This window comes from Anolis carolinensis, chromosome 3 (genome assembly GCF_035594765.1).
Source record: "Anolis carolinensis isolate JA03-04 chromosome 3, rAnoCar3.1.pri, whole genome shotgun sequence".
Taxonomy (NCBI): Eukaryota; Metazoa; Chordata; class Lepidosauria; order Squamata; family Dactyloidae; genus Anolis; species Anolis carolinensis.
In genome coordinates this window covers 113,725,370-113,747,193 of record NC_085843.1, presented here as the reverse complement: position 1 = coordinate 113,747,193, position 21,824 = coordinate 113,725,370, and the positions used below count along the sequence as shown (strand labels likewise).

Below are 21,824 nucleotides of genomic sequence, written 5' to 3'. Positions count from 1 at the left end.
TTCAAGTGTAGGCGAACAGAATTTTGGTGTGTCCCCGTCCCCCCCAAACCAATCATTGAAAAATAAAAGCATTGGATAAGCAAAAATGTTGGATAATAATGAGGGATTAAGGAAAAGCCTATTAAACATCAAATTACATTAAGATTTTACAAATTAAGCACCAAAACATCATGTTTTACAACAAATCGACAGAAAAAGCAGTCTCAACTGCGCCCTCCTATATTTTGCGCCTGAAGCGACCGCTTAATTCGCCTCATTGTTGGACCGGCTCTGCTTCCTCTGCTCATGCTGGACTTCACAAAAAAGGTCACAGACTTGAATTGTGAGTTATATACTGTATGGTAAATGCCTCAATTAATTAAACAAAAAGAATAATAGCTTTTTTCCCCTCATCATGGTTCTGTACATAGCACAACTTCAGAATCTCTTAGATGTAATATAATTGGCCCTCCACATTTGTGGGTTTAACTTTTGCAAATTGGATTCAAATGTTTTCTCTAGGAGTCCTCCAGTGTGGAAGTTGATCATATAGTCATGCTTGAGGACCTAGAGGAAAACACATCTCTAGGAATCTTTAGGTTTTCGAGTACCGTTCTATGGTCAATGTCTGGCAGAAAGATATTCTCTCAGGTTTATAAAAAAAATGTGTTTTTTTAAATTTCAGTTTTGCCACTTTCATTGGAATCATGCGTCCCTAATCCCAGCAAATGTGGAGGACTAACAGTAGATCCTTTTGTTGCAATTGCAATTCCCCGACTGTCTTTTGGTTCTATTTCATTTGTCACATTTCCATAGAAGCTCTGTTTCAGTTTTTCTCTGGCAAATTGTACTTGAAGTCTTTCTTCTTTATTGTTTCCTTTCTTCCTGTTTTTTCCCCCTTCCTTTACTGTTTTGTTTTACAAATTAACCTCCTGGGCACACACATTTGTCCTCTTGCAGTCATCTGTTATGGATCATTTCTTCATAAATGTTTCTTTGGGAATCTGAATGAAAACATTCACTGCTTTTAAAAAAAACAATTAGCTGCAAAGATTTAGATTCTTAAACTATAACAATCTTGTAAATTGGAACTTGCTTTTATTTTAGATTAAGGATAATGCCTTTTTTGATGCCATGGTTAAATAAGGCTCTTTTTTAAAGGGTTTGGATGTCGATGCAGAAAATTGTGCTGTGTGCATTGAAAACTATAAAGCAAAAGATATCGTTCGAGTTCTTCCTTGCAAGTAAGCATATTAAAACTGTGAGAACTATTTTGCTTCAGTTGCTTTTCCTTAGAAATATTTAATGAATTGCATGATAATATTTAGCCTTCGGTATATTTAGATGGAAGAATTACAGTGCACTGTCAGTATTCTCTGCTTTATTGTTTATTCAAGCATGTCAAAGTATATACATTTGTGTTTGTTTTGTATTGTATTGGCCATAGTGAGATGTTTCTATATTTCTTTGAATTTTGATCTTAATATTCTAAACATAAGCTATTGTACAACTCCTTTTTATTCAGTGAAAATGACTGGATTGGAAGCAAAGTGTTATTAGTAGTGAATGAGCTACTTAGTAGATTTGAAAAAAAAATGTATACAGACAATTCCCAAATTACAAACAAGATAGTTCTGTAGGTTTGTTCTGAAGTTGAATTTGTATGTAAATCGAAACAGGTACATTTTGAAAGTGTAACTACAGCTATCTATTTGTATGTATGTATGTATGGTGGCACAGTGTGTTAAAGCGCTGAGCTGCTGAACTTGCAGACCGAAAGGTCCCAGGTTCAAATCCCAGGAGCGGAATGAGCGCCCGCTGTTAGCCCCAGCTCCTGCCAACCTAGCAGTTCGAAAACATGCAAATGTGAGTAGATCAATAGGTACCGCTCTGGCGGGAAGGTAACGGCGCTCCATGCAGTCATGCCGGCCACATGACCTTGGAGGTGTCTACGGACAATGCCGGCTCTTCGGCTTAGAAATGGAGATGAGCACCAACCCCCAGAGTCGGTCACGACTGGACTTAACGTCAGGGGAAAACCTTTACCTTTACTATGTATTATGTATGTATGTAAGTTTTGGATAGCATAGGGAAGGGTTATCACACATGTGGCATTTGTTTTGCTGCCTGTGCCCCTGTTTAGAAGATTTTATCTCCCTTTCTGTCCCTGTGATCATTGGAAACATGTGACTTGTAGAAACAAGGATTCGTGATAAAGCCTCAATAGAGACTCCTTTTCTCCATGAAAACTCTTTTCAGGAGTGATTTCTCTCACTTTCTGTTGTCTCTTCCCCCCCCCACCCCTGGTTCTTAACTATGAGTCATTTGTAAGTTGGGTGTTTGCAACTTGGGGACTGCCTGTACATAGTTTTTCTATATTTCCAATCTTATTTTCATTTGGTGGGTAACTTCTTTTTAACTTAATTTACCGAAGCTAGAGAACACAGTAATGGTAGTTCATATCACTGCCAAAGCAATTTAATTGTGCCTTAACTTGTGGGATATATGATGAATGAGCTTCCTTTCTTAATCATGGTCTCTGCTTAATGCATATCTCTATGCATATTTAGGTCCTCCCTACCTTTGAGTTTTAGTTCCACCTCTTATTAATTAGTATCTTTCGTCTTCCCAAAACATTGTTTCAAAAAGAAGTACCACCCTCAGAGGAAAAACAATTCCTTGTTCCTGTTTTATCAAGAGAACTGAAAGTGATATATAGATAAGACATCTAGATTTACATGCTTTCTCTACTTCAAGAACTTACACCCTCAAAGGATCACATATATCCAAAATAATGAATTGGGGAGGGGGAGAAAATATGATGAGTTTATTAAACAAGTAGGTATATTAAATTTTTGCCAACCTTTGTAAGCCGCCTTGAGTCCCCTCGGGTGAGAAAGGCGGGGTGAAAATGAGAGGGGTGTGTGTGTGTGTGTGTGTGTGTGTGTGTGTGTGTATATATATCTGTGCTCCCTTCATGCAAGCTAATCTACCTTCTTCATGGGACTTGATTCTGTCTGTTATTATTACTATGGGTTTTATGTCCATGACTGTTTTCATAGCTTCTGTAATATAGCATGTTGTATTTTACAATGATAGCAATTACTTTGAGCCTAAGCAGCATATTGACAAATAAATTGATAGTATATGTTGCTTTGCTATCTTAGTGTTACCATGTTTTAATACCCTACCTATTATCTAAACCTAATGTTATCACTTTTTGTAGTTTAGTTAAATTTCATTGCATAAAAGCAAGGTCATTATTAGAAGTGTTCTTGTACTTTCTTTTAAAAGTACTCTCTGTTTTCAGACATGTCTTCCATAGGCATTGCATTGATCCCTGGTTATTGGAGCACAGAACATGTCCAATGTGCAAACTAGATGTCATCAAAGCTTTAGGATATTGGGTATGTTGTGAAAATGTATATATTGTAATTAAACCTGAGAGGAAGCTCTAGTTATCATGTATAGTGCTAATACATGTGCAACTCATAAGCATTCTGAGTTACTTGTTTTTTTTCAAAAGGAAGTCTTAGAAGGTGGCTGGCTTGCAATTCAAATGGATTCAAACCTGCCAGAAATTCATGGTGGAAAGTATCCCTCATGTTTCTTCAATGGAAATTTAAATCTATATATAAAAGAGTGATGGAATTCGAGCACCGAGCAAAACAACAAAACTAAACACACTCCAAACTCCAAATTTGACCACAGAATCCATTATCCACGCCTCAAGGTTGAAACAACAAAACATCGGGTCAGAACCTCCACAGGATCCACTCACCCCACACTCCTCCAAAACAAGGGCGGGAGAGGGAATCCCCAGCTTTGCCTTTCCCCTCTCTCTGTTACCCCTCCTCCCATGATGTCACTCCCCGGCCGGCCGACAACGGCTGTTCCCCGCGCGCCCTGCTCGCAAGCCCCGCCCCCCTGGGAGCCGGAGCCCCAGCTTCTCCTTCTGGCTGCCTCCTTCCCCTCACTCGCCGCCATCATCAGGATCCCTCACCAGAGCACCCTCCTCAGCTACTTCACCAAGTCAGGGAAAACGCCAGGAAGTCACAGGTACCTCCTCCAGGCCAACTTGAATACCATTGAATAGCCTTGCAGCATCAAACCCTGGCTGCTTCATACCTAGGGGACTCCATTGTCAGCCAACTTGAATACCATTAAATAGCCTTCCAGCATCAAAGGCTGGCTGCTTCATACTTAGGGGACTCCATTGTCAGCCAACTTGAATACCATTAAATAGCCTTCCAGCATCAAAGGCTGGCTGCTTCATACTTAGGGGACTCCATTGTCAGCCAACTTGAATACCATTGAATAGCCTTGCAGCATCAAAGCCTGGCTGCTTCATACCTAGGGGGCTCCATTGTCAGCCAACTTGAATACCATTAAATAGCCTTCTAGCATCAAAGGCTGGCTGCTTCATACTTAGGGGACTACATTGTCGGCCAACTTGAATACCATTGAATAGCCTTGCAGCATCAAAACGTGGCTGCTTCATACTTAGGGGACTCCATTGTCGAACAACTTGAATACCATTGAATAGCCTTGCAGCATCAAAGGCTGGCTGCTTCATACCTAGGGGACTCCATTGTCGATCAACTTGAATACCATTGAATAGCCTTGCAGCATCAAAGGCTGGCTGCTTCATACCTAGGGGACTCCATTGTCGGCCAACTTGAATACCATTGAATAGCCTTGCAGCATCAAAGGCTGGCTGCTTCATACCTAGGTGTCAGGACCCAGGCTGCAGAGCACCAATAACCATACGCAGAGACCAGAATCTATCTAATATCTTTATTAAAGGATTATATAAAGTCAATAAAAACAAGTGAAGAATATAGTTCAGAAGTAGACCTTTCAGGAAAGGTCAAATATTGTCCAGGAAAACAATGTCCAATATGTGATATTAGAGTCCAAAGTTGTAATCCAATAACCGAAACACACACTTTGCCAAGCAAAGTGTGGGGAAATGACAGGGTCCTTTAGTCCAATGGAGCTTGGCAACAATGCTGGAAGCAAACTAGATTCTTGGCAAACAAGGCTTGATACGTGGCAGCAAGAGGCAAGAAACAAGAACAAGGTCCGTGGCGAGGTCCGTGGAAACAAGGAAAGCTTGATGCTAGAACAAGGTCCGAGAAACAAGGCTTGGAACTTGGTCCTGGAGGCAAGGGACTGGAGTAGCGTAGTCCACACACGATCTCACTCCACAAGGTGACGAATTGACTCCGCAAGGATTTCTTTGCAGGCAAACACCTATATAGGATCTTGTTTTCCCGCCAAGGAACACTTTCCCTGGGGAACAAGAAACGAAACCCATACTGTGTCCAGATGTATGACTCCTTAAGATTTCCCAAGGGAAACAGGCTTAATCAGTTAATTGTCTGGCAGCAATCCTGGCGCTTCTGCGAGTCGCATCCCTAGCGCCTCTATCTCGATTATAATAATCCCGGCGAGAAAATGGGGGAGATTTCTGCTTAAGGCTTGTTTGGCTGACTTCTTGTGGGCAAACATCTTGCAGGTGCAAGGGCTCCAATTCTGGCTGAAACGGTGGGAAACCCAAGTTTTCCTCTTCATCTGCCACAATAGTACTGGGAACGGGACTACATGGCCCATGAGTCATCACACTAGGGGACTCCATTGTCGGCCAACTTGAATACCATTGAATAGCCTTGCAGCATCAAAGGCTGGCTGCTTCATACCTAGGGGACTACATTGTCGGCCAACTTGAATACCATTGAATAGCCTTGCAGCATCAAAACGTGGCTGCTTCATACCTAGGGGACTCCATTGTCGGCCAACTTGAATACCATTGAATAGCCTAGCAGCATTAAAGTCTGGCTGCCTCATACCTAGGGGACTACATTGTCGGCCAACTTGAATACCATTGAATAGCCTTGCAGCATCAAAACGTGGCTGCTTCATACTTAGGGGACTCCATTGTCGATCAACTTCAATACCATTGAATAGCCTTGCAGCATCAAACCCTGGCTGCTTCATACCTAGGGGACTCCATTGTCAGCCAACTTGAATACCATTAAATAGCCTTCCAGCATCAAAGGCTGGCTGCTTCATACTTAGGGGACTCCATTGTCAGCCAACTTGAATACCATTGAATAGCCTTGCAGCATCAAAGGCTGGCTGCTTCATACTTAGGGGACTCCATTGTCGATCAACTTCAATACCATTGAATAGCCTTGCAGCATCAAACCCTGGCTGCTTCATACCTAGGGGACTCCATTGTCAGCCAACTTGAATACCATTGAATATCCTTGCAGCATCAAAGGCTGGCTGCTTCATACCTAGGGGACTCCATTGTCGGCCAACTTGAATACCATTGAATAGCCTTGCAGCATCAAAGGCTGGCTGCTTCATACCTAGGGGACTCCATTGTCGGCCAACTTGAATACCATTGAATAGCCTTGCAGCATCAAAGGCTGGCTACTTCATACCTAGGGGACTCCATTGTCGGCCAACTTGAATACCATTGAATAGCCTTGCAGCATCAAAGGCTGGCTGCTTCATACCTAGGGGACTCCATTGTCGGCCAACTTGAATACCATTGAATAGCCTTGCAGCATCAAAGGCTGGCTACTTCATACCTAGGGGACTCCATTGTCGGCCAACTTGAATACCATTGAATAGCCTTGCAGCATCAAACCCTGGCTGCTTCATACCTAGGGGACTCCATTGTCAGCCAACTTGAATACCATTGAATAGCCTTGCAGCATCAAAGGCTGGCTGCTTCATACCTAGGGGACTCCATTGTCGGCCAACTTGAATACCATTGAATAGCCTTGCAGCATCAAAGGCTGGCTGCTTCATACCTAGGTGTCAGGACCCAGGCTGCAGAGCACCAATAACCATACGCAGAGACCAGAATCTATCTAATATCTTTATTAAAGGATTATATAAAGTCAATAAAAACAAGTGAAGAATATAGTTCAGAAGTAGACCTTTCAGGAAAGGTCAAATATAGTCCAGGAAAACAATGTCCAATATGTGATATTAGAGTCCAAAGTTGTAATCCAATAACCGAAACACACACTTTGCCAAGCAAAGTGTGGGGAAATGACAGGGTCCTTTAGTCCAATGGAGCTTGGCAACAATGCTGGAAGCAAACTAGATTCTTGGCAAACAAGGCTTGATACGTGGCAGCAAGAGGCAAGAAACAAGAACAAGGTCCGTGGCGAGGTCCGTGGAAACAAGGAAAGCTTGATGCTAGAACAAGGTCCGAGAAACAAGGCTTGGAACTTGGTCCTGGAGGCAAGGGACTGGAGTAGCGTAGTCCACACACGATCTCACTCCACAAGGTGACGAATTGACTCCGCAAGGATTTCTTTGCAGGCAAACACCTATATAGGATCTTGTTTTCCCGCCAAGGAACACTTTCCCTGGGGAACAAGAAACGAAACCCATACTGTGTCCAGATGTATGACTCCTTAAGATTTCCCAAGGGAAACAGGCTTAATCAGTTAATTGTCTGGCAGCAATCCTGGCGCTTCTGCGAGTCGCCTCCCTAGCGCCTCTATCTCGATTATAATAATCCCGGCGAGAAAATGGGGGAGATTTCTGCTTAAGGCTTGTTTGGCTGACTTCTTGTGGGCAAACATCTTGCAGGTGCAAGGGCTCCAATTCTGGCTGAAACGGTGGGAAACCCAAGTTTTCCTCTTCATCTGCCACAATAGTACTGGGAACGGGACTACATGGCCCATGAGTCATCACACTAGGGGACTCCATTGTCGGCCAACTTGAATACCATTGAATAGCCTTGCAGCATCAAAGGCTGGCTGCTTCATACCTAGGGGACTACATTGTCGGCCAACTTGAATACCATTGAATAGCCTTGCAGCATCAAAACGTGGCTGCTTCATACCTAGGGGACTCCATTGTCGGCCAACTTGAATACCATTGAATAGCCTAGCAGCATTAAAGTCTGGCTGCCTCATACCTAGGGGACTACATTGTCGGCCAACTTGAATACCATTGAATAGCCTTGCAGCATCAAAACGTGGCTGCTTCATACTTAGGGGACTCCATTGTCGATCAACTTCAATACCATTGAATAGCCTTGCAGCATCAAACCCTGGCTGCTTCATACGTAGGGGACTCCATTGTCAGCCAACTTGAATACCATTGAATAGCCTTGCAGCATCAAAGGCTGGCTGCTTCATACCTAGGGGACTCCATTGTCGGCCAACTTGAATACCATTGAATAGCCTTGCAGCATCAAAGGCTGGCTGCTTCATACCTAGGGGACTCCATTGTCGGCCAACTTGAATACCATTGAATAGCCTTGCAGCATCAAAGGCTGGCTACTTCATACCTAGGGGACTCCATTGTCGGCCAACTTGAATACCATTGAATAGCCTTGCAGCATCAAAGGCTGGCTGCTTCATACCTAGGGGATTACATTGTCGGCCAACTTGAATACCATTGAATAGCCTTGCAGCATCAAAATGTGGCTGCTTCATACTTAGGGGACTCCATTGTCGATCAACTTCAATACCATTGAATAGCCTTGCAGCATCAAACCCTGGCTGCTTCATACCTAGGGGACTCCATTGTCAGCCAACTTGAATACCATTGAATAGCCTTGCAGCATCAAAGGCTGGCTGCTTCATACCTAGGGGACTCCATTGTCGGCCAACTTGAATACCATTGAATAGCCTTGCAGCATCAAAGGCTGGCTGCTTCATACCTAGGGGACTCCATTGTCGGCCAACTTGAATACCATTGAACAGCCTTGCAGCATCAAAGGCTGGCTGCTTCATACCTAGGGGACTACATTGTCGGCCAACTTCAATACCATTGAATAGCCTTGCAGCATCAAAACGTGGCTGCTTCATACTTAGGGGACTCCATTGTCGATCAACTTGAATACCATTGAATAGCCTTGCAGCATCAAACCCTGGCTGCTTCCTACCTAGGGGACTCCATTGTCAGCCAACTTGAATACCATTGAATAGCCTTGCAGCATCAAAGGCTGGCTGCTTCATACCTAGGGGACTCCATTGTCGGCCAACTTGAATACCGTTGAATAGCCTTGCAGCATCAAAGGCTGGCTGCTTCATACCTAGGGGACTCCATTGTCGGCCAACTTGAATACCATTGAATAGCCTTGCAGCATCAAACCCTGGCTGCTTCATACTTAGGGGACTCCATTGTCGATCAACTTCAATACCATTGAATAGCCTTGCAGCATCAAAGGCTGGCTGCTTCATACCTAGGGGACTCCATTGTCGGCCAACTTGAATACCATAGAATAGCCTTGCAGCATCAAAGGCTGGCTGCTTCATACCTAGGGGACTACATTGTCGGCCAACTTGAATACCATTAAATAGCCTTGCAGCATCAAACCCTGGCTGCTTCATACTTAGGGGACTCCATTGTCGATCAACTTCAATACCATTGAATAGCCTTGCAGCATCAAAGGCTGGCTGCTTCATTCCTAGGGGACTCCATTGTCGGCCAACTTGAATACCATTGAATAGCCTTGCAGCATCAAAGGCTGGCTGCTTCATACCTAGGGGACTCCATTGTCGGCCAACTTGAATACCATTGAATAGCCTTGCAGCATCAAAGGCTGGCTGCTTCATACCTAGGGGACTACATTGTCGGCCAACTTCAATACCATTGAATAGCCTTGCAGCATCAAAACGTGGCTGCTTCATACTTAGGGGACTCCATTGTCGATCAACTTCAATACCATTGAATAACCTTGCAGCATCAAACCCTGGCTGCTTCATACCTAGTGGACTCCATTGTCAGCCAACTTGAATACCATTGAATAGCCTTGCAGCATCAAAGGCTGGCTGCTTCATACCTAGGGGACTCCATTGTCGGCCAACTTGAATACCATTGAATAGCCTTGCAGCATCAAAGGCTGGCTGCTTTATACCTAGGGGACTCCATTGTCGGCCAACTTGAATACCATTGAATAGCCTTGCAGCATCAAACCCTGGCTGCTTCATACTTAGGGGACTCCATTGTCGATCAACTTCAATACCATTGAATAGTCTTGCAGCATCAAACCCTGGCTGCTTCATACCTAGAGGACTCCATTGTTGGCCAACTTGAATACCATTGAATAGCCTTGCAGCATCAAGGGCTGGCTGCTTCATACCTAGGGGACTCCATTGTCGGCCAACTTGAATACCATTGAATAGCCTTGCAGCATCAAAGGCTGGCTGCTTCATACCTAGGGGACTACATTGTCGGCCAACTTGAATACCATTGAATAGCCTTGCAGCATCAAAACGTGGCTGCTTCATACTTAGGGGACTCCATTGTCGATCAACTTGAATACCATTGAATAGCCTTGCAGCATCAAAGGCTGGCTGCTTCATACCTACGGGGAATCCTCTTTATGCCACCTTCCATGCCACGAAGAAAACCCCACTATGGACTACGCCACAGCAACGCGTGGCCGGGTACAGCTAGTATTTATATAAAAGTTAACAATGGCAACCAAACTGAACACAAAATATAAACCACTGGCTGTAAAACCCCTGTTCCTCATCCACTATTAAATCTTTTTTTGTAACTACACTTTTTCTTCTGGGTTATCTTCCAGAGGAATTACATTAGCTCCTTGGTATCTGCTAGAGTTTGGTTCCAGGACACACACACACACACACCCCGTCGCCACCCATGGATACCAAAATCTGTGGATATTCATGTTACACTATACAGTGGCATGGCTGTTGGGACTTGAATTCGTTTAGAGCGGCCAGATGTTCCTGGACAACTTATTTCCCTATTTGAGGTTGGTTTTCCCCTAATCCTTCATCTACTCCATGTTGCTGAGGTTGAAGACAGCTTTCTTTTTGTGAGAAGACCAAGGCAAAGAAGGCATTAAATAGTCCTGCCTTTTCCTTGTCCCTTGTCACCATCACCCCATCTTCTCCTCGCAGAGGCCCTATCACCTCCTTGTTCATCCTTTTTCTACCAACGTAAGCAAAAAAAAGCCTCTTTTTTGCTGTGTTTAATGGCCCTGGCAAGTCTGAGCTCATTTTGCGCTTTAGCCTTGCGAACCTTTTCCCTACAGGAGTTGGCTATACATTTGAACTCTTCTTTGGTGATTTCTCCCCTTTTCCACTTCTTGTGCATGTCTTTTGAGTCTTAGCCCGAAGTTCTTTGGACATCCATTCTGGCTTCTTCACACTTGTCTTATTTTTTTTTCTTTGTTGGCACTGTTTGCATTTGCGCCTTGAGTATTTCACTTTTTAAAACCTCCCATCCATCTTTAACGCCCTTGTCTTTTAATATTGGCGTCCATGGAATGCCGCTCAGTATTTCCTTCATTTTGTGGAAGTCATTCTCTTAAATGCGTGTTTGACTTGTCTTAGTTTCAACCTTCCTTTGTATGACAAACTGCAGGAGCACATGGTCACTTGCCCCTAAGGATCCGACCGCTTCGACTGTATTGATCAGGCCTTCCATATTTGTTAAGATTAGATCAAGAGTAGCCGATCCCCTTGTTGCCTCTTCTACCTTCTGGACCATAAAATTGTCTGGAAGGCAAGTGAGGAATTTGGCCCATTCCTCACTGGCCCATTTTTGGCCTCATTTTCATTTGCCCCTCGTTCCGAAATCGGGAAGGGGGAAGTACCATTTCGTGATCCGTCAGCTGCAAGTTCCATTTATGTGCCAGGAAGATCCGGCCCATTGGCGACAATGGGGGAACTTGCAAGGCTCCTCTTTCCATAATTTTTATAGCTATCAGGATGAAAATGACCACATTTGGGGGATACATTTATGACTCAAGCCCTCCCAAGTTTCAAGACGTTTGGGTCATCCACTGATTTTTAAAGGAAATTTTTAAGGTTTCTACAAATAAAGGAGAAAGGCTGTTTGACTGGTGCAGGAATACACACAAGCCAGAAGGTAGGGATAGAGAGGGAATAGCAGAGAGTCAAAGAGATGGACTAGAAGAAAGGGCTTTTTTGGTAATTTTTAAGTATTTTGTGGCAAGTGTGGGGAAGGAAGGACAGAGTACAGAAATCAGAAGGTAGGGCTGGGGAGGGATTAAAATTGAAAAAATATATTCCCCTGAGGACTCAAGGGAGTTAGGCTATTCCCTAAACGTATCCCACACTCAGTCAAGCTTAAGCAAAAAATGTAAAACTAGAAAAATATTTAAAACACACAAAGAGCCCTTTTAAAATTCACAGCCCCCACCAACTCCTCCCTAGTGAAATTAGTAAAATAAAAGGACTATCAGAAAGATATTAACTAAGAGAATTTAATGCAGAAGAAAAAGATTGGAATTCTCAGAAAGCAATCCCCTAAGCATTAGAAGCAGTGATGGCACTGAGATATAGAACATAAAGCTAGCTATCATACGATCTCTCTCAAATGCCAAGATGCCACACAAAAATTGTGGAACTCGCCCTGGTATCAATAGACCAACTTTGCAAAAAGACACGTGATTGCTTTTTTCTTCTGATTGGCTCTGACAAGGCTAATAGGAAAAACCCATGTGCATAACTGCTCTTATCACAATGCAACTGAATGCAGCAGAAGATCGGCCATCACGGGGTCCATTAACTGTCAAAGCTTCGGCTGCCCCCCTGTCCGTTTGGGGGGGGGGGGCTGCCAGATCGTAGGAATTCCCCAAACCCGGTATCACAAAACTGAATCGTGCACACACCTAATATCAAGTAGTGGCTTAGTTGGATCTGTTAAAAGCTTTCATTTTGATTATTGTTCCATTTATATGGCATCCTTACTTTGGCAGCAAGTAAAAAACATAGTGAAATCCTTTTAGAACAGTGGTTCTCAACCTGCGGGTCCCCAGATGTTTTGGCCTTCAACTCCCAGAAATCCTAACAGCTGGTAAACTGGCTGGGATTTCTGGAAGTTGTAGGCCAAAACACCTTGGGACCTGCAGGTTGAGAACCACTCTTTTAAAAGGACCCCTTTGTTTTGCTGAGGTTAGGCCAAGATTGTTATGAGACAAGTTTGCTTCTTGCTATTAAATTATTTCAAATGTAGCACATCTTCTATATATATAAAAGGGGAATGGCATCGCTCCACCGGGCAAAACAACAAAACTAAAGGCCCCCCAACCTAGAAAATTGACAACACAACCCCTCATCCACGTCTCTACAATTTTACAAACAAACTAAACATCCCAAACCTCCATGGGGCCAAAAAAAACCCCCCAAAACTGGAACACACCATCTACGCATGCCCAAGAGGCCAGCCCGCGCGCACACACAACAATCCACATCCCTCCCTCCAACAGCCGCTCCCGCGCGCACTCCTTTGCCTCCCTCACACACCGTCGCCATCCTCCCCACCATCCCACAGCCTAATACTTCTCAGGAGGAGCAAGGTGGGTTCAAAATGCCCCCCCTCAGGGACCTACCCCCGCCCCGCCACCGGACTCACCAAACAAGTTACGGCCCATTTCCATTTCCTTTCCTCCCCTCACAACTGCAAGGCCTGGCTGCTCAACAAAGAATCCCCCCCAGACAGGGAAACACCCAGCCTTTGAAGGTCCAAGGCCATTCGGTACTCCTCGCTCTCTCATCTCAGCATAGAAAATAAAGAACAACACTCTCAAAACAAAGGAGTTCCATCTAGGAAACAATCAGAGCCACCTAACACCTCCCAGCAAAGGATCCCCCCCCCCTCAGACAGGGAACCACCCAGGCTTTGAAGGTCCAAGGCCATTCCGTGCTCATCACTCTCTCATCTCAGGACAGTACATAAAGAACATCATGCTGAAAACACACGAATTCCGTCCAGGAAACAATCCGGACCACCTAACACCTCCAAGTAAAGCATTCCCGCCCCCTCAGAGAGGGAAGCACCCAGGCTTTGAAGGTGCAAGGCCATTCGTGCTCATCACTCTCTCATCACAGAACAGTAAATAAAAAGCAACACTCTAAAAACACAGGAATTCAATCCAGGAAACAATCAGGACCACCTAACACCTCCCAACAAAGTATTCCCATCACCAAACTCTGGCAAGTTGTCAAGACCCAGGCTGCAGAGCACCAATAACCATACACAGAGGCCAGAATCTATCTAATATCTTTATTGAAGGAGTATATAAAGTTAATAAAAACAAGTGTAGAAAATAGTCCAGAATTAGACCTTTCAGGAAAGGTCAAAATTAGTCCAAAGAAACAATGTCCAATATGAAATATTAAGGTCCAAAGTTGTAATCCAATAACCGAAACACTCACTTTGCCAGGCAAAGTGAGGGGAGATGACAAGGTCCTTTAGTCCATGAACTTGAGCGAGGCTATGGAGTAACTTGAAACAAGGCTTGGTACAAGGCAGCAAAGGAACGAGAAGCAAGGACAAGATCCGTGGAATTACTTGGCAAAATCCGGGAAACAAGGCAAGGCTGAGTCCTGGAAAAACAAGGCTAAGTCCTAGGAAACAAGGCAAGATCCGTGGAGGTAAACAAGGCTGAAAACGGGAACGAAGGCTTGGAAACAGGAGCGCGCTGTCCACACACAACTTACTCCCGTAGCTGACGAATTGACTCCGCAAGGACCCTTTGTGGGCAAAACACCTAAATAGGGTCTAGTTTTCCCACCAAAGAGCAGTTCTCTGGGGAACCAGAAACGAAAGCTAATCTCTGAGTCCAGATGCATGACTCCTTAAAGTTTCCCATGGAAAGCAGGCTTAATCAGCTGAATACTTAGCAGCTATCCTAGCACTCCTGCGAGACGCTGCTTGAACTCCCCTCTGTTGTTTACAAAACTCGTGGCGAGAAAACACAGGAGATTTAGGCTCAGGGCTTGTTTGACAGACTTCTGGAAGACAAATCTCTTGCAGGTGCAAGGTTCCCAAATCTGGCTGGGAAAGTTCCAAATCTGACTGAGACGGTGAAAAACCCAAGTTTTCCTCTTCATCTGGCACTACAGTGCCAGGAATGGGACTACATGGCCCATGACTCATCACACTATCCCCCTCCTCAAGCCCCCTCTCAAACTGGGACTCTCTCCCCGAGGCGCGAGGCCGCGGTTTGGCGGGATAGGTCTGATGGAAGCGGCGGGTTAGATCAGGAGCATGGACTGTGGAAGCGTCTTCCCAAGAGCGTTCTTCGGGGCCAAAACCCACCCAGTCAATGAGATATTGTAGGCGGCGGCGGTGAAAGCGAGAATCCAAAATGTCCTGAACCTCAAACTCCTCCTCCCCATTCACCCAAACAGGAGGGGGGGCCGGCCGGTCTGTATCAGGGCGCACACCATCCGCCGGAAGGAGCAGGGAGCGATGGAACACTGGATGAATGCGCATAGAGCGTGGAAGTTGGAGTTTGAAAGTCACGGGGTTAAGTTGCGCCACCACTGGATAGGGACCAATGAAACGGGCATCTAACTTCCGGCAAGGGCGATGGGAGGGCAAAAAGCGAGTGGACAGAAGAACCCGGTCTCCTACCTTGATTTCGGGGCCCGGCTGGCGATGTTTGTCCGCGTGACGTTTATAGTCCTCCTTGGCTTGGTCTAGTTGCTGGAGCAAGAGTTGTTGCACCGCTGCGAGTTCCTGCAGCCAGTCCTCTGCTGCGGGAACTTCTGAGGTTTCAATGACAGGAGGAAAGAAACGTGGATGGAAGCCGTAGTTTGCAAAGAACGGGGTTTCTTTAGTAGAAGCCTGGACCCCATTGTTGCAGGCAAACTCTGACAGCGATAACAGGGAAGCCCAATTGTCCTGCTGGTAGTTCACATAACAGCGAAGGTATTGTTCCAAAGTGGCATTGGTGCGCTCAGTTTGCCCATCTGTTTGGGGATGATGAGCCGAAGATAAACGAGAGTCTATGCCCAATAGTTTTTGTAGTGCTTTCCAGAAACGAGAAGTGAATTGGGACCCACGGTCTGTGACCAAACTCTTGGGCAATCCATGCAATCTGAAAACATGTTGGAGGAATAGATCTGCAGTCTCTTTGGCCGTGGGAAGGCCTTCACAGGGAATAAAATGGGCTAACTTGGTGAAAAGGTCCACCACCACTAGGATCGTGGTGAATCCACAGGAAGGTGGTAGATCAGTTATAAAATCCGCAGAGATTATTTCCCATGGGTGGGATGGAGTAGGGAGGGGATGTAGAAGCCCTGAGGGCTTTTCCCTTCTTGTCTTGGAGCGCTGGCATACTGGGCAGGTGTTGACATATTTTTCCACATCCTTGCGGATCTTGGGCCACCAGAAATCTCTTAGGATCAAATGCATAGTTTTAAATAGCCCGAAATGCCCTGCTGGCTTGCAGTCATGACACAAACGAAGTGCCTTTTCCCTGCCCGGTCCTGGGGGGATGTAAACATGATTTCTATAGCAAAGTAGCCCATCCTTAAGCGAAAAGGGAAAATGTAGTCCTTGGCGAAGTTGGTCCTGCGCCCAGGCATCTACTTGCTGACTAGCCCTGATTTCTTGAGCACAAAGGGGCCCTGGAGTAGAGGGAGTTGATTCAATGGGAGTGGATTTGGTGTTTCCCACTGTGAGCGTGGCAAAGTTCTCGGGTTGTAGCAGCTGGGACTCAAAGGTCTCCTTGCGCCCTGCAGCGTATTCCGGTTTCCGTGACAGAGCATCTGCTTGTTTGGTCTGGGCTGGGGTTACATAATGAATTTGGAAGTTAAAACGTTCAAAGAATAAAGCCCAGCGTTGTTGTCTCTGATTTAGCTTGCGGGCAGTTCTTAGATGCTCTAGATTCCGATGATCAGTATGGACTTCAATGGGAAATTTGGCCCCTTCTAACCAATGTCTCCAAGTTTCAAAGGCTGCCTTTATGGCCAATAGTTCCTTTTCCCAAATGGTGTAGTTTCTCTCTGGTGCGGTCAATTGACGGGAATAAAAGGCACAAGGATGAAGATGATCTCCCACCGGTTGTAGGAGTACAGCCCCAATTGCCACATCGGAGGCGTCCGCCTGCACGACAAAAAGGGTTTCAGGATCTGGATGCTGAAGGATTGGCTGGGACGTGAATAATTTCTTTAGTTGCTGGAACCCTTTCTCTGCTTGATCTGTCCAGCGGAAGGGCTGTTTCCCACGGATGCAGCTGGTGATTGGGTCAGACCAGCGGGCAAAGTCTGGAATGAACTTGCGGTAGTAGTTCGCGAACCCCAAGAATCGTTGCACCTCTTTCTTGTTGGTGGGCGCCCGCCATTCCAATACTGCTGAAACCTTTGCCGGGTCCATGGAGAGCCCTAGTGGCGAGACGCGGTACCCCAGGAAATCTACCTCTTGTAGATCAAAAGCACATTTTTCCAGCTTGGCATAAAGTCCATGATCCCGCAATCGTTGTAACACCATTCTGACGTGGTTCTCATGTTCTGATTGTGATCTAGAAAACACCAAAAAATCGTCCAGGTAGATGATCAAGAACCGATCTAGATAATCCTGAAAGATGTCATTGACAAAATGCTGGAACGTTGCGGGAGCTCCACATAATCCATAATTCATAACTCGGGACTCGAATAATCCGAATTTAGTCTGGAAGGCGGTCTTCCACTCGTCCCCTTCTCTGATGCGAACTAGATTATACGCCCCCCGAAGATCCAGCTTGGTGTAGACCTTGGCTCCTCGAAGTCGGTCTAGTAGGTCCGAGATTAAGGGCAGGGGATAGCTGTTCCGCTTAGTGATATTGTTCAATGCTCTATAGTCCACCACCAAGCGTAATTCCCCTGACTTCTTTTTCACAAACATCACTGGGGAAGCGGCTGGGGATTGAGAGGGTCTGATGAATCCCTTGCGAAGGTTTGACTCTATGAACTCCCTGAGAGCTTCTTGCTCCGGTTCAGTCAGGGAGTAGAGATGTCCTCGCGGGATCGGGGCCCCCTCCACCAAGTCAATGGCACAGTCATAAGGTCTATGTGGGGGTAATCTCTCGGCCTCTTTTTCATTGAATACATCCCAATATTCTGAGTACTTCTTGGGCAAGGTGATAATGGGTTCAGTGTCTGTGGCATGGCAGACCTTGGCTACAAGGCAATGGTTTTGGCAAAATTTTGAAGCAAACTGCAGTTCCCTGTTGGACCAGGAGATGCTTGGGTCGTGAAGTGTCAGCCATGGAATACCCAAAATCACAGGGAAATGGGGAACCTCGGTAACAAAGAAGGAAATCTCTTCCATATGTTCCCTTATCCACATTCTGGTGGGTTCCGACCACTGGCTTACGGGGCCCGTCTTGAGGGGGCGGCCATCGATGGCTTGCACCACACGGGCGTTCTTGAAGTCATGATATTGTAATCCCAGAGAGTCGGCATACTCTCTATCAATGAAATTGTTTGTGGCTCCTGAGTCTATCATGGCATGGACCATGACGGGTCCTTTTTTTGCTGACCACAAGGTGACCACTAGAAGAAACAGGACCCCAGTTGGCGGCTCTTGAGTGGGTTTTTTGACCGGGTTGGCGAGCCTCTCTACTCCCGGTCGCTGGCTTCCCCCGCCGGCTGTGCGCCAGCCGCCTCAGACGTCTTCGTCTCCGTGGAGGACGCCGCCGCCAGACGGGCGGCGGGCTTCCCTTTGGCTGGGCACTCTCTGGCGAAGTGGCCCCCGTTTCCGCAGTACCAACAGAGATTTAGGCGTTGGCGGCGGGCCTTCTCGGCGGCGTCTAACCTGGGACGCACATTGCCCAACTGCATCGGCACCTCCTCGCTCCCTCTGGGGTATGGGGCTGGTGGTGGGGGTCTCCATGCTGGACGCGGCTGGACGCTGGCGGGAGCGGGAGGTTTCACCCCAGCTCTACCGCTCTGGCCTCGGACCCATTGTTTTCTGTTGGCCAGCATGACTTCAGCTCGTAAACATTGATCAATGAGTGCTTCAAGAGAGTGGGGGGGATCCACCTTGGAAATTTCCTCCAACATCTCGATGTTGAGACCCTCCCGGAATTGTCCTCTGAGGGCTATATCATTCCATCCGGTGCTGTGGGCCAGCACTCGGAACTCGGCTATGTACTGGGACAAGGGTCTGTCCCCCTGAGAGAGGCGCCGGAGTTTATGGCCGGCTGCCTCCAAATTGTCTTCGATCCCCCAAGTCGCCTTAATGTGATCCAAGAAGTGTTGCGCTGATCTTAGATGCGGGGAAGCTTGGTCGAACAGTGCCGTCGCCCAGTTGGCCGCTGGCCCGTCTAAAAGGCTGTAGATCCACGCCACTTTGATGTCTTCTTGGGGAAACTCGGCATTGCGGGCCTCCAGATAAGCCTGGCATTGGCGACGGAAAACATGAACCTTAGAAGCTTCTCCAGAAAACTTGGTTGGCAATGCCAAGGCCGGGAGACGGATTCCGCGTTCCTTCAACCCTTTTATTTCTCCCTCCTGCGCATTGAGCTTATCACGGATGCGGTCCACTTCCTCCTTGTCGATGGTGTAGCTGAGTGGCTGACCTCCCGGTCCGGCTCCGGTAGACATTCTGGCCTAGGTTAATTGGTGCTTAGGGTGGCGGAGTCAAACTGTCAAGACCCAGGCTGCAGAGCACCAATAACCATACACAGAGGCCAGAATCTATCTAATATCTTTATTGAAGGAGTATATAAAGTTAATAAAAACAAGTGTAGAAAATAGTCCAGAATTAGACCTTTCAGGAAAGGTCAAAATTAGTCCAAAGAAACAATGTCCAATATGAAATATTAAGGTCCAAAGTTGTAATCCAATAACCAAAACACTCACTTTGCCAGGCAAAGTGAGGGGAGATGACAAGGTCCTTTAGTCCATGAACTTGAGCGAGGCTATGGAGTAACTTGAAACAAGGCTTGGTACAAGGCAGCAAAGGAACGAGAAGCAAGGACAAGATCCGTGGAATTACTTGGCAAAATCCGGGAAACAAGGCAAGGCTGAGTCCTGGAAAAACAAGGCTAAGTCCTAGGAAACAAGGCAAGATCCGTGGAGGTAAACAAGGCTGAAAACGGGAACGAAGGCTTGGAAACAGGAGCGCGCTGTCCACACACAACTTACTCCCGTAGCTGACGAATTGACTCCGCAAGGACCCTTTGTGGGCAAAACACCTAAATAGGGTCTAGTTTTCCCACCAAAGAGCAGTTCTCTGGGGAACCAGAAACGAAAGCTAATCTCTGAGTCCAGATGCATGACTCCTTAAAGTTTCCCATGGAAAGCAGGCTTAATCAGCTGAATACTTAGCAGCTATCCTAGCACTCCTGCGAGACGCTGCTTGAACTCCCCTCTGTTGTTTACAAAACTCGTGGCGAGAAAACACAGGAGATTTAGGCTCAGGGCTTGTTTGACAGACTTCTGGAAGACAAATCTCTTGCAGGTGCAAGGTTCCCAAATCTGGCTGGGAAAGTTCCAAATCTGACTGAGACGGTGAAAAACCCAAGTTTTCCTCTTCATCTGGCACTACAGTGCCAGGAATGGGACTACATGGCCCATGACTCATCACACAAGTCCTCTGTTTTCTGAGGGCCACAGACAGTACAAGCACATAAAATATCGCAAACAACACCACTCTGAGCTGCTGAACTTCTGGACTGAAAGGCCACAGGTTTGAATTGGGGGAGCGGAGAAAGCACCCACTGTTAGCTCCAGCTTCTGCCAACCCAGAAGTTTGAAAACATGCAAATGGGAATACATGAATAGGTACTGCTCCGGCGGGAAGGTAATGGCGCTCCATGCAGTCATGCCGGGCACATGACCTTGGAGGTGTCTACGGACAAAGCCAGCTCCTCGGCTAACATATGCAGATGAGCACCAACCCCCAGACTCAGACACGACTGGACTTAATGTCAGGGAAAAACCTTTATCCTTTACCTTAACTACCACCAATTCCTCAATACTTTATTTCCCATACCACCATACTTCGCCACAGCAACGCGTGGCCGGGCACAGCTAGTTATTTTACAAATAAATGGCTCCTGCCACTGTTAGGATGTAACTAGACCTCCCCTGCTAATAAGATTATTTGAGAGAGCAGGCCTTCCTCCCTTTTTTTTTCTCTCTCAGTGGCAGAACTACTGACATCTAATTACTAATTATACAATTAGTATAAATGGGAGGTTTTTGTTCCAGCCACGCATATTGTTTTATTCTCCAGTCCTCATTCTTGATCATACAAAAGTTAGGAAAGGAGATTGAAAATTATAGTTTTGATGAAATACTTTTTCTTTTGCAAAATCATTTTAATCTCTTCAGCTCCCCTTTCCAACATCTATCATGGCTAATCATGCTGCTTTTTTTCAACTTGAAAGGGAGAACCTAAAGAAGTTACAGTGCCTGAATCTGTAAGTGGTAGCATATCAGCTGAGAGTTGGAGCATGGTTATACAAGAAGAGGATAGAAATGAAACAAGTGAATTATCAGCATCTTCTACTGATGAATCTGTAATAAATAGGAGAAGTTTAAAAGAGGAGGCGGGTGAAACAACAGCTTTACTTGGTATGTAACCTTGCAGCATGTTTTTCTTTAAAAATGAAACTTCGAGGAAACAACTTCAGTTTAAAATGTTAATAGTGGATACACTGAAATATTGGGAATTTTTTCCACTCTAATGCTAAGGAGATCAAATAAGCTTCCACATCTCCCTTCCAATATACAACACTGATCCAAATATGGATCATTTGACTTCTTTAGTGTATTAACAAATTTGGAGCTTTATACCTCCTTTGAATGTATGATGATTCTGTCAACATAAATGGTGTGCTTGTGACTGCTAAAACTGAAGAAGCAGCAGGGGAGGGGTGGGAATCCAACATATGTTTTGGTTTCGCAATTATTGTAACATGTTCTAAAGACCACAAGGACAAATGCATTACTGCTTGTACAACCAGAAAATCTATTTGAACTCTGATAAAGTTTTAAGCATATACCGTAACTATTTCTCTTAAAAAATGCAGAATTCTAAAGGCCTCTATATTTAATAGGACATTACCTTGGCATGATAGG

General features: G+C 45.7%; 1 protein-coding gene across 1 annotated transcript in view; it reads left to right on the top strand.

The window, feature by feature from the left end:
• Positions 1–21,824, top strand: part of rnf149 (ring finger protein 149) — a 36,871-nt gene that overhangs the window by 10,555 nt on the left and 4,492 nt on the right. The window contains exons 4-6 of the mRNA XM_062975384.1: positions 1,141–1,223; positions 3,290–3,386; positions 21,131–21,317. Of these exons, the coding sequence (XP_062831454.1) occupies positions 1,141–1,223; positions 3,290–3,386; positions 21,131–21,317 (367 nt within the window). The remainder of the gene's footprint in view (positions 1–1,140; positions 1,224–3,289; positions 3,387–21,130; positions 21,318–21,824) is intronic.